Raw genomic sequence first — 13,520 nt, 5'->3', positions numbered from 1 at the left:
GCTGTGTGCTCAGTCGCTCAGTCACTCAGTCGTGTCCCACTCTTTGTGACTCCATGGATTGTAGCCTGCCAGGCTCCTCTGTCCATAGGATTTCCTAGGCAAAAATATTGGAGAGGGTTGCCATTTCTTTCTCCATTTTCAGTCTCTAGTGTCTGAGGAAGACATGTTGATTTCAGATCTCTGAGTAGGAGGAGACTGCTTCCTTCGAATCTGGGTTGAGTGATAAAAGAGCCCTGGTTGATTGTGACTTTTTCTTTGTTTTAAATCAATGCAGATCTGGTTATGTCTTGTGAAGCTTGAGTCTGTAACTCAATTGATTTCTATTCCATACTAAAGTAGTCTTCAGAATATCCAAAATGAAATATGAATGCATGAATTATGTTTTATTTCAGACTGTGTCTCTTTTTTTTCTTACAGATAGCACAACAATAGAAAAATTAAGAGCTATTTGTTTAGACCATGCCAAACTTGGAGACAGCAGCCTTAGTCCATCTCTTGACTCGCTTTTCTTTGGTCCTTCAGCCTCACAAGTACTATACCTAACAGAGGTTTGTTTTTACTTTTTGAATTTATCCCATGTTCTTTAAATTTGACCTTTTATATGATAGTGTAAAGAACATGGAAAACTTGTGAAGTATTTTTGAAAGAATTTAAAAATGCAGGAAAATTTTAAACTAATGATGAGGCAAATAAGTTGTCTTTTTAAAATCTTTTAATACAGTTTTTCTTTTTTTCCAGGTAGTCTATGCCTTGTTAATGCCTGCTGGTGCACCTCTGGCTGATGATTCTTCTGATTTTCAATTTCACTTCTTGAAAAGTGGTGGCCTCCCCCTTGTTTTGAGCATGCTAACCAGAAATAACTTCTTACCAAATGCAGATATGGAAACTCGAAGGGGTGCCTACCTCAATGCTCTTAAAATAGCCAAGCTGTTGCTAACTGCCATTGGCTATGGTCACGTTCGAGCCGTGGCAGAAGCTTGTCAGCCAGGTGTGGAAGGCGTGAATCCCATGGCATCGGTAATACAGACTTTTTAAAAATCTTTTTATAATAATACATGGCAGTTTTTAAAGTTAAACTTGTTAGCAACTCTTAAATATAGAGTTCAGAGTTGATTCAAAATTCTTTCAGTTCCTTTCCAGTAGTACCTCATTTTTATTGGTTTCCTTCTATTAAATTATATTTGAAATGCTTTTCACTGACTGTACTCTGAGCGGAGAATTCTTCCCAGCCCCCTTAAGTCCTGTTGACTTCAATTAATGTTTATTGACACGTAGTTGACTTACAGTGTTATGTTAGTTTCAGGTGTGCAGCATAGTGATTTGATGTTTTTCTAGATCATACTTCACGTAGTTATAAAATACTGGCTATATTCCCTGTGCTATACCTTACATCCTTATAACTCACTCACTTTATACCTAGTAGTTTGTACCTCTTATCCCCTTCACCTCTTTTGCACTTCTCCAACCAACCCCTCTCCACTCTGGTAACCACTAGTTTGTTTTCTGTATCTGTGGTTCTATTTCTGTTCAGCTATACTTGTTTGTTTTATCTTTCAGATTCCACATATACATAAAAATATACAGTATTTGTCTTTCTCTAACTTACTCTATTAACATAATACCCTCATGATCGTCCATGTAGTCACAGGTGGCAAACCTTCATTCTTTTTATGGCTGAGTAATATATTCCATTGTAGACACACTACGCACACCCTGCATCTTTTTTATCCTTTCATCTGTTGATGGACACTTAGGTTGCTTCTTTCCATCTCTTGGTAATTGTGAATAATGCTGTTATGAACATTGAGGTGCATGTGTCTGTCCAAATTAAGGTTTTCATTTTCTTCAAGTATATACCCAGGACTGAAATTGTTGGATCCCTGTTAGCAGATGACATGATAGTATTTTTAGAAAACCCTAAAGGCTCCACCAAAAAAAAAAATAGTAGACTAAGTGAATTCAGTAAAGTTGTGAGATACAAGATTGATATACAGAAATCTGTTGCATTTCTATATGCTAATAATAAACTCAGAGAAATCAAGAAAGGAATCACATGAAAAAAAAATAGGTCGCAATAAATTTAACTGAGGAAATGAAAGACCTATACTCTGAAGATTATAAGACATTGATAAAAGGAAGTTGTAATATGATATGAAGAAATGGAAAGTTATGCTGTGTTCATGGATTGGAAGAATTTATATTGTTAAAATGTTCATACCCAAAGCAATCTACAGATTTAATGTAATTGCTATCAAAATACTTGTGACATTCTTCACAGAACTAGAACAAATAATCCTAAAATTGGTATGGAACCACTAGAAACCCCAGATAGTCTTTCAGTTATTTTATTTATTTTGGCCTTGCTGAGCAGCTTGTGGGAACTTAATTTCCCAACCAGAGAATGAACCCAGACTCTCAACAGTGAAAGTGCAGAGTCCTAACCACTGGACCACCAGGGAAGTCACTCTTTCAATTATTTTAAACCTATTAAAAACTCCATATGAATCTCTTACTACCTCATATAGACACAGGTGGTAATAAAAAAGGTGTACAGTTGACCCATGTACAACACAGGTTTGAACTGCTCGAGTCTACTTATGCATGGATTTTTCAATAAGTACTGTAGTACTACACCATCCTAAATTGATTGGAACCACAGATACCCAGGGCCAACTGTCAAGCTATGTGCAGATTTTCGACTGCATGGAATGTCTGTCTTAACACCCATGCTGTTCAGGGGTCACCTGTAACTGATTTACCCTGTTGCCAGCCTCTCTTCCCACCTTAACAGGCTTAACCTCCAACTCTCATCTCATTTTGACTGTTTTCGTCTTGATGGCATCCTTGATCCATTTTAGCGAAGGTTCTCAAGACATGCCAGAATTCAATGTCTGTTCATGAGAAGTTAAAACTATGCATATGAGTTCTTTCACATGCCTCATAAGTGATGGTTTTCTTAGTTAATAGAAGATACAAGGTTCAGGAATACAGATTTTCTGTTTTAAGAATGGCTTAGGTCTTAGGGAGATTAGAATATTGATTATATATGTGATGTTATAATAATCACATGTAATTGAGATAATAACTTATAATTATTTTATGATGATGATACTTACAATTATGTTTAAAAGAAAGAACCCTCTCAAAAATAATTGTCATTTACAAATGAAATTAATATAATATTTAGCATTTGCTTCAAAATAATCCTGGGGTAGGGAGAGGATAGAAAGTGAGAGGGAGTGGTTAGCCAAGATAATTTTGGTCCTTTTGTTCATAATTGTTAAAGCAGCACAGTGGGTAATACTATTCTCTCCATTGTCTTATATGTTAGAAATTTTCATTAAAAAGGATAATGGAAAAAAGTGGCCTAAGTCTTAAATTGTTCTGTATTAAACGTAGGATACTTACTAGGATTTTTAAACAGTGGTCTTCTTCTTAAGATAAAAACAAATTCTTACTGTAATCCCTGACACAGGAGCTTATTAATGAGGTAAACAAAATATAAATGCTTCCCTGTTTCACTTTTATTCAGAAAATGTGCTACTGTGGATACGAAGGTACATAATAGCCTCTAATCTCAAGGAGCTCACAGTCAGCAGGACACTAAAGGCAAAATTAGTAAAACAGACTTGTCTTAAATAGTGTTGTAGAAATACTGGAGCATAAAGAGGAGGTAGAACTTGTAAAACAGTCAGAATTGCTTGGCTAATGACTTCAATGTTTTTTCTTTATGAACTTAAGTGTGAAGCTCTAGTGCCTTTTATACATTAATGCTTCTATTCTATTACTGATATTCCTGTTTTTCTCCTTTTCTAAGAAGAATTTGATGACCAGGTGAATGGGGAGCAGGGTCTGCCCAGGAGCACACATGTGGAGTACTTTACTGAGTTTCTAGATAGAATTGGAATGAGTCAGTTTGGTTTATCACTCACTCACCTCTACAAGTTAAGCTGAATGCAGTTGTAGAGACACAAGTCAGATTGATCTAAAAGGGATTTGCAGAAGGATATGTGGCTCTCCCCTGCGCAAGGAAAAGAGGAAGCCCACGTTGCTGGTAATGCAGAGAACTTTTTGTGTAAGCCACACAGGTTCTACAGTGTATTTACAGAAGGCACATCATCCTAGGGGAGTGGGGGTGAATGAGGGGCAAATGATTGGCTCTGGGTATGTACATAGTATTAAAATAAAATGTTTGACTTTTTTCAGGTCAACCAAGTGACTCATGATCAAGCAGTGGTGCTACAAAGTGCCCTTCAGAGCATTCCCAATCCATCATCTGAATGCATGCTTAGAAATGTGTCAATTCGTCTTGCTCAGCAAATATCTGATGAGGTTAGTATTAAACTTGTAAGGCTCTCAAATATTAGAAGGTTCATTTCTTTCACTTTTGACCCTCTGTTAATGTAGAAATAACCCTTGCCACATTTTGGGGCTTCCTTTTCCTAGACCCACTCACTCTAATCACCAAGTCAGTCCAGATAAAGTTCCTTTAACATGAATTGTATCTAATGTTAATGTTAGTACTTCTTGGTTTTAATCACCTTTATGTACAATAAAGGGCTTCCCAGATGGCTCAGTGGTAAAAGAAAAAAAGAAAAAATCCACCTGCAAATGCAGAAGATTTAAGAGATGTGGGTTCGATCCTGAGGCTGGGAAGATTCCCCTGAAGGAGGAAATAGCAGCCCACTCCAGTGTTCTTGTCTGGGAAATCCCATGGATAGAGGAGCGTGGTTGGCTACAGTCCATGGAGTCGCAAAGAGTTGGCCACAACTGAGCGACTGAACACACATAATACATGATGTACAATGAATAGCATCCTTTTAAAGTATATACTTCATTGAAATCTAACAAATACATGTTTGTGTCACACTTCCACTGTAGTCAAGACACAGAACATCTCTATCCCTCTTTCTGTATGCCCCTTTGCAGTCACTTCTTCCTCTGGCCTCAGATAACCACTGATGTTTTCTTACTGTATAGTAGTTTTCACTTTCTAGAATTTTACACAAGTGGAATCTTACAGTTTGTGTTCTTTTATATCTGGCTTCTTTCACTCAGAATAATGACTTTGAGCATTATCTGTGTGGTGTGGACCATTAGTCCATTCCTTTTTATTGCTGAGTATTATATCTCCCATTATGAATATTCCACAGTGTGTTTATCCACATACTTGGCGAAGTACATTTGGATTGTTTCTCTTTCTTAGCTCTGAATAAAGCTCCCATGAACATTCTGTACAAGTGATTGTGTGGACTTAAGTTTTTATTTCTCCTGGATAAAAAACTAGGAGTGGAATGATTAGGTCACGTCTGTAGTCTTTTTCAGATTCTTCTGAAAGTAGTGTAGAGCCAGATAATAACTTGGAGAGCAGACTTCATGGTATTGCTCTTAAACGAAATAATGGAACAAAGGCAATGTGGGAACCTAAAGTCAGTGGTACTGCTTCATAGCCATTTCTGTTTCCTTTAGAGAGAAGCATTTTTGCTCTTCTAGGGATTATTTCATTCCAATGCTTTATCAACTGTTCTAATTACTTACTATCTTGCAGGCTTCAAGATATATGCCTGATATTTGTGTGATTAGAGCTATACAAAAAATCATCTGGGCATCAGGATGTGGGGCATTACAGCTAGTATTTAGCCCAAACGAAGAAATCACTAAAATTTATGAGAAGGTAAGAATTAACACAGAAATGTAATACTTTAAAGTAAATGCTGTTTAATTGTGCATGAGGCTGTTATTTTATCTGCCATCTTTAAAACCAGTTGCATTTTAATGATTGAAAATAAACTGGTAGCTACAGTTAAGATGAGGATATAGTAAAATTTTACTTTGAAAATAAAGGACTTCAGATTTGTGCCACAAGGCTTTTTCTTAAACTATGTTTTTCTACTTCTTACTATGGTTAGATACAGTTGTTTCATACTAAATTTGCTTTCTCCTATTCTCTTTATTCTTCTTTCATTATCTTTCTGTCTTGTGTAAATTTTGGTTTAGGTGACTGTCAGTTGTGATACCATGGCATTTAAGTATTTTTGATTCTTTTAAAGCAGTCAAGAATATCAGCCAATTAGATATCATCCTTGATCTCCCATTAGATTAATCAAGTTATTTAAAGAAGAGAGACTGACTCTGACTTTCTGTTATATATACCTGCCCTTGATAACCACTGCTGCACATATAGAAGGGGAAATTAAATTGTAGGAGCTTCCCTTTTATGGCCAGCGTAACCCTCGTTTGCCTGGGATATGTTTTGATGTCCTATAGTATGTCTGGTGTGATACTGTTTATTCATTTAGCTAGTATTTGAATGCCTGTTCTTTTGCCAGCATGTACTAGAAATACTGCTTATTGATAAATTCAGGTTAGAATTTATTAGCTACCTACCGAAGCATATTTTAGTTTATAAAACCTTCAAATACTTCCTGAACAGTGGTCTGAGACCATTGCTTTTGAATAAAATAGCGCTATAGGTAAGCTACATGATGGAATTAGTCAGTTGAGTAGTCTGGCTGCAGAGCCAGAATGATTCTTGAGGAAGGAACAGTTGTTGGTGCAGAAGTACACAACTCAGAAGGTCTCTAGGAGCCTGAGGGGCAAAGAAGCAGGTAGTATGCTCAGAGTGCTCCCGCAGCCCTCCTTGGGATGTAGCAGAATTAGACTTCATCCTCTATTCATAGTCATTTCTATACTATTCCAAGGGGGCCTTAGGAGTTGTAGGTAGAGAGGCTGAGGCCAAGTGGTTTAAGTGAGTAGGTATGTATCAAGCACTAACTTGAAGTTGTATGAGATTTTTCTTAAATGCATCTCTAGGTAATTTGTCCCTGACTATAATTTTACAGACCAATGCAGGCAATGAGCCAGATTTGGAGGATGAACAGGTTTGCTGTGAAGCAATGGAAGTGATGACATTATGTTTTGCCTTGATTCCAACAGCCTTAGATACTCTTAGTAAAGAAAAGGCTTGGCAGACATTCATTATTGATTTACTATTGCACTGTCACAGCAAGTAAGTATCTTTTTAATTGTAAGAGATTTGATCTTAATTTTTTAAGCAGAAATGAATTATGTTGGCAAAATTTATCCTGGAAATCAAATGTTTATTGTCTCTATAGCACATTAATATTGAGGAAATTTTTGTTAAACTGTATTTTTGCCTAGACCTGAATTTGTTTGGTTTTACTGTCTACACAATGCCAACATTATTCTCAAAAGTAAAATTACTTTTTCTATAATTCAGAATTTAGTTTCACCTAAGAGGTATGTATTTTAGTCCATTTAAAAAATGTGGTTTACAGGATTCAAATAAACAGGACATTGGCTTCCTTTCTTGCATACCTAGAAGGCAAGTGTTTTTTTAGTGAAGTTGTTAAGTCAGTATGAAATTCACAAGGTGTGGTTATGGCAAGAACTTTCACATTATACACCAAGAATAAAGACCAATTATAAAGTCCTAGCTTTTCATTTTAAGAGCATTTAATCAATGACATTGATTGTGCTTTGGACTTCTTTTTGTGCAAGTCAATCAAATTTATAGAAAATGTCAGTTTTCCATCCTCTTATGTCAATCTAATCTTGACCATCATAAGGTAACTTTTTAAACTTGGGCTCTAATCAATATTACTGTCATAAGTATCTTGGCTATTGGGGATATAGCAGTAAATAAAACAGGCAAAACTTCAGCCTTCTTGGAGTCTGTACTAAAAGGAGGGTGAAGAGTATAGAGGGAAGACATGGGAAAATATATGGTATGTTATAATAATAAATGCTATTCAGAGAAAGCAGGAATTAGGGATAAAGGGGAGGTGGTCAGTGGAGTTCAGTTTTATGTAGGATAGTCGGAGAAGGCTTCCCTGAGAAGAAAACCTTTTAAACAAAGCTCTGAAAAGAGTGACTGTAGTGATCAATGGAGGAAGTGTGTTGGATTTTGGGGTGGGATTTTTTTGTGTTTTGTTTTTCATTTTGAATTGTATTATGTTATTTTGTTCAGCTTTATTGAGATGTAATCAACATAACTGTAAGTTTAAGGTGTACAAAGTGTTGGTTTGATACACTCATATCTTGCAATATGGTTACCACCATAGCCTTAGGTTAGCTAGCACCTCCATCATATCTTATTTAAAATTTTATTTTATGTTTTATGTGAAAAATATATTTTGGTTATGTGACCAAATATATATTTTTTTAATGTTTGCTTTTTAATTAAGGTTATAGCTGCTGTACAGTGTTTTCAGGTGTATAGTGAAGTGATTGAGTTATGTATTTTTTCAGATTCTTTTCCATCATAGGTTATTACAAGATACTGAATATAGTTTCCTGTGCTATATAGTAGGTCCTTTTTATATACATAGTAGTCTGTTAATCCCAAATTCCATGTTTATCCCTCGCCCTACCGCCTTGGGGGAAAGTGTGCTTTAAGCAGAAAGAAACAACAGATGCAGATATCCCAGGGCAGGAACAATATGGAGGATTACTGAAACAGCAGAGGCAGGGGAGTCGTAGGAGGTGAGGCCAGAGAGGCAACAAGCAGCCTGTGAGGATTTTATAGATCATTATAAAGACATTAACTTTTACCCTAAGTGAGATGGGTATCCATTGGAGGGTTTGTTTTCCATTTGGGTTGGGTGTTTTTTTTTGTTTTTTGTTTTGCCACTCCGCTGGGTGTGTGGGATCTTAGTTCCCTGACTAGAGATTAAAACCTGTGCCCTCTGCATTGGGAGCACAGAGTCTTAACCATGCGGCAAGGCCCCCATTGGAGGGTTTTGAGCAGAGGAATGATGTGCCCTGGGTTAACATTTAAGTTTATTCTGGTTGCTTTGTTGAGAAGAAGTTAACAGAGTGGCAGGAAATGCACTTGGACTACTTCATTAGTCCAAATAAAAGATGAGAGAGTCTGGAAGTACAGCAATAGTAGAAGTGTGAAATAATCAGATTGAGTAAATTGTGAGGATACAGACAACCGGATTTTATTTAAAAATCCTATTAAAGACATGTTTCTTTTTTTTTGAGTTACTGAAGTCTACATGTGTGAGGGAGGGTTCATTAGGAACTGGCAAGCATCAACTCTGTAGACCCTCATGCTCTTTGGGCTGCATGCCTAACTTCAAAAAAGATAAATAAATAAACTGGGGCAGTATGAATGACATTTATCTTTGTAAAAGTTATGGACCCTCTACCCCCCAAACTAAGTACTCTTGGTGTTGATTTATTTGAGTTTCACCAGACTCAACCGACAAAGCTTCTAAAGGTCCCTCTGGTTTATAGGACCATGTACGAGTTCAGAAACCTAAAAAATATCCAGGAGGGAGGTTAGTACACAGAATATATACTTTCAGCTTCTTATATTGAATTAAAAAATTGGTTCTAAGCTGCCTATCAGCTAGCACATTGACAGAAACATAGTTATTCACAAAATGTAGTTTGCAATGTCTGAAATGCACAAATGTTTTGTCAAGAGATAACTTTTTGAGCATCTTCCATATGTCAGAAGTTGCTTTAGGTGCCAGGAACTCATGTAACAACGAAGCAAAGCCCTGCCCTGAAAGAGCTTACTATCTGATGGAGACAGACCTCCATCTTGTAAACCAACAGTACTTATACATCTGGTAACTGGTTCTTAGCACCTGTTAACATGCCAGACATGATTCTTCATTCTGGAGGTACAGAAGTAAACTAAATGGTTGATGTTTTTGCCCTCTTGAAGCATTTATTCTAGTGATAGCTGTATAGGATACATATTTTTTAAGAGATCCATGACGCTTAGGTAAAATTCCCAGTACTCGGACCAGAGAAGTTTTTCCCATGAGTAATTGTGTAATACAGTTGTCCTCAGTCTTCAGCACATGTTAGAATCACCTGAAGGGTTTATTAAAACACAGGTTGCTGGGACCTGAGAAACCACATAGCATGTTCTCAGATGCTGCTGATCTGGGTAATATGCTTTGAGATAAAAATTCTGTGGAATGCCCAGAAGATGCATAAGGCTTACCATACAACTGTTGTGTCTAGAGGAACATTTCCAGCCTGTTCCAAGAAAGAGGATGTGAGAGGGTATCCCTCAAACTTCCTCAGTGACATTTTGACATTTTAGTTCTTGACACAGAGCTTAAGTTCATCTATGAAATGTTGCTGCTTAAAGGGGTGTTACATATTCTTGTATTTTTACTTTGAATTTACCAACCCCTTAACACCATCCCCCATCCCAAGAGACAGTGTTGGAAGTTTTTTTTTTTCCTTTTTCTTCATGAAGATAATATATTGAATGTGAAAAATTTTTATTTCAGAACTGTTCGCCAGGTGGCACAGGAGCAGTTCTTTTTAATGTGCACCAGATGTTGCATGGGACACAGGCCTCTACTTTTCTTCATTACTCTGCTCTTCACCGTTTTGGGGGTGAGACATTTTTAAAATATGCTTATCATTGTGATTCATTCTTACACAAGGAACAGTCAAGAATTTATAGTTTTAGCTTATATTAAAGTTAGAGCAGTCTATATTTATTTAGTAAATATTAGTAATTGCCCATTCTACCTTAGTCATCTACTCTAGTTAACTCTGGGTTTTTAAAAAGTAGATTCCGAGGATGGACTTGTAAATTAATATTATTCAACTTTATTGTTTCAGAGCACAGCCAGAGAGCGAGGTAAACATTCAGGCGACTACTTCACTCTTTTAAGGCACCTTCTTAATTATGCCTACAATAGTAATATTAACATACCCAATGCTGAAGTTCTTCTCAATAATGAAATTGATTGGCTTAAAAGAATCAGGGTAAGTTGCATTTAATACTGTGTTTCTCGTATCAATAAATAGAATGTTTTATTAATAGATAGTTGATAGTCTTTGAGCAATTTGGGTAAAGAACCAAAGAATATACTCTGCGTTGTTGGATATTACTAACTCATGATTCACTGAATGAATGCATAACTAGTTTTGTCAAATGCTTTGTTTTACATAAGACTCAAAACACTGATATTCAGCTTCTTCCATTTTAGAATCTTAGGCCCATTTCAAATTTTCTTCTTTTGAAAAGTATTCTTGAATTGTTTTCATCAAAAAATCAGTGATAGGCCAGTACTTAATTTAACTTTATTAACATCTGATACTTGTAAAAGAATTTCTTTCTAAAGAGATTGGTAACTAATAGCCTTTGGATTAACATTTCTTCCTAGTTTGGGGAGCCTACTTCTGAAAGTTCTGGAGAGAAAAAAATTGCTTAGAATAGAAAGATTTAAGGATATTGTCTCTGTCCAGCTCTCTCTTGTTCTGACTACTCGTTCCCTCTTTACCACCCTTTCTTAAGTTAGGCATTTGATATTTTTCTTTGGCAGGATGATGTTAAGAGAACAGGTGAAACAGGTATTGAAGAGACGATCTTGGAAGGTCATCTTGGGGTAACAAAAGAATTACTGGCTTTTCAAACCCCTGAGAAAAAGTATCATATTGGTTGTGAAAAAGGAGGTGCTAATCTCATTAAGGTAAGTTATGTCATCTTGGTCCTAGGCTAGATATCATAACCTTCTGAAGGTTTATTAGCAAATCTGTCTGGTTAATTTATGGTATCGTTAGTCTTTGGTGTATTATCTTGTCCTTTTCTCTTTTTTTTACTTTTAAAGAATATAGAGGTTACAGTAATGTTTTAAATATCGTTTCTAAATTTTATATATAAATAAAGTTTCAGTACTGTGTAAATAAGCACTATTTAATTTTTCTATTTAGAAAATCTGAACTTTTCACTTCGTCAGACTAGGTAAAATGAGACAGACCTCTATTATGTAAGACTGTGCATATTTCTTTCTTTTTTTAATATTTATTTGGCTGCACTGGGTCTTAGCTGTGGCATGCAGGGTATTTAGTGGCAGTGTGTGGGGTCTAGTTCCCTGATCAGGGATCAAAACCTGGCCCCCAGCATTTGGAGTGTGGAGTCTTAGCCACTGGACCACCAGGAAAGTCCCAAGACTGTGCATATTTCTATAATGAATTTTTTCACATACGTGGTAATGGAAGGAAACAAAAAGTAGCACTTTCAGACATTTTCTTCTAATTCAACAGTTTTGGTATAGATGTGATTAAGAGAGTAAATTTACTTAATGTGAATTGTAAGTGCTACAGTCACCTTGTTCTTGATACTTAACATAGTTTTTAACCTGACAAATTGGGTTTGTTAATTGTAGGAAAGTGTGTTGAAGTAGGGATCTTTTTATTAGAAAATCCAAGTAAGTTAGCGGAAATGTAATGAGATCTTGTGTTCTGACAAGTAATTTAACAATATTTTCTGCCAAGAGACATTTCTTTCTTAAGAAACACATGCACACATAAATAACTCTTTTTTTATATAAATACATGCCATTGCTAATACATAATCCTTTTTCAACTTTGTAGGAATTAATTGATGATTTCATCTTCCCTGCGTCCAATGTTTACCTGCAGTATATGAGAAATGGAGAACTGCCAGCCGAACAGGCTATTCCAGTCTGTGGTTCACCAGCTACCATTAATGCGGGCTTTGAGTTACTTGTAGCATTAGCTGTTGGCTGTGTGAGGAACCTCAAACAGATAGTAGATTCTTTGACTGAAATGTATTACATTGGCACAGCAATAACTAGTAAGTATTTTAAAATACAAAGTTCTAATGACAGATAATTCTCTAATGTGTTCAAATTCTTTTCCTTTTAGTAAATATCTTCAGTGTTTTCCTTTCTTTCAGCAACTAGTTTAACACCATTACAAGCGAGTCTTAATGTAGAAAAGTTTTCAGATGTTTGTAAGATGTATTCTGTGAGTGGTACAAGTATTTAGCAACAAAATTTGATTTCAGTCAAATCTGGGCTAAAATCCAAACTCCAGAGTAATAAATGGTGGTTTAGTCGCTAAGTCGTGTCTGACTTTTGCAACCCCATGGACTGTAACCTGCCAGGCTCCTGTATCCATGGGATTCTCCAAGCAAGAATACTGAAGTGGGTTGCCATTTCCTTTTCCAGGAGGGAATAAATAGTCAATAGATTTCAGAGTTCAACAGCGTAAAAATTCAAATTACATGCATTGAAAAACCTTTCAGGCCCTCACTTAGAAGCTCTTTAATGTTATTTTCAGATGAATTTTGAGAAAATTTGGTTTTAAACACTAGGATGTAAGAAGATAACATTCTAGTGCCCTTGATCCTCAATTAATGCTCACATAAAGCCCATGGAACAGACTGTAGGCTCCAGATCTCACTGATAACAGAACTGAAGCTCAGAGGGGATGAGGGCGTTACAAAAATGACTGACACAACAGACATAAGACAGCAAACCACAATGGAGGCTGTTCTGTTTTAGACGAAAACCAAAGCATAAGAATATAATTGATTATAGGCAGTCTTCAAGAACATGTCAAATTATTTTTTGATATGTTGTATTTTAGAATATCAAGATGTTTTTAATAATATTTTAGGAGATTCTGATTAAACTGCTTAAAAGATTAGATAGTTATCCTATCAAAATCTATATACAGTAGGATGGGGTTTTTTTGTTTTCATTTTT

At 36.0% G+C, this 13,520-nt stretch overlaps 1 protein-coding gene across 6 annotated transcripts in view; it reads left to right on the top strand.

The window, feature by feature from the left end:
- Positions 1–13,520, top strand: part of USP9X (ubiquitin specific peptidase 9 X-linked) — a 139,298-nt gene that overhangs the window by 101,247 nt on the left and 24,531 nt on the right. For all 6 annotated transcript variants that reach the window (XM_081564465.1, XM_081564468.1, XM_081564467.1 and 3 more), the window contains exons 22-30: positions 418–548; positions 739–1,017; positions 4,207–4,332; positions 5,549–5,674; positions 6,843–7,009; positions 10,284–10,392; positions 10,624–10,770; positions 11,331–11,477; positions 12,382–12,604. In XM_081564465.1, the coding sequence (XP_081420591.1) occupies positions 418–548; positions 739–1,017; positions 4,207–4,332; positions 5,549–5,674; positions 6,843–7,009; positions 10,284–10,392; positions 10,624–10,770; positions 11,331–11,477; positions 12,382–12,604 (1,455 nt within the window). The remainder of the gene's footprint in view (positions 1–417; positions 549–738; positions 1,018–4,206; positions 4,333–5,548; positions 5,675–6,842; positions 7,010–10,283; positions 10,393–10,623; positions 10,771–11,330; positions 11,478–12,381; positions 12,605–13,520) is intronic.

The sequence above is a fragment of the Giraffa tippelskirchi genome, chromosome X (genome assembly GCF_054371585.1).
Source record: "Giraffa tippelskirchi isolate mGirTip1 chromosome X, T2T-mGirTip1v1.2.pri, whole genome shotgun sequence".
Classification (NCBI taxonomy): Eukaryota; Metazoa; Chordata; class Mammalia; order Artiodactyla; family Giraffidae; genus Giraffa; species Giraffa tippelskirchi.
Note: the sequence above shows the minus strand (reverse complement) of the source record. Positions and strands in the feature narration are given on the sequence as shown.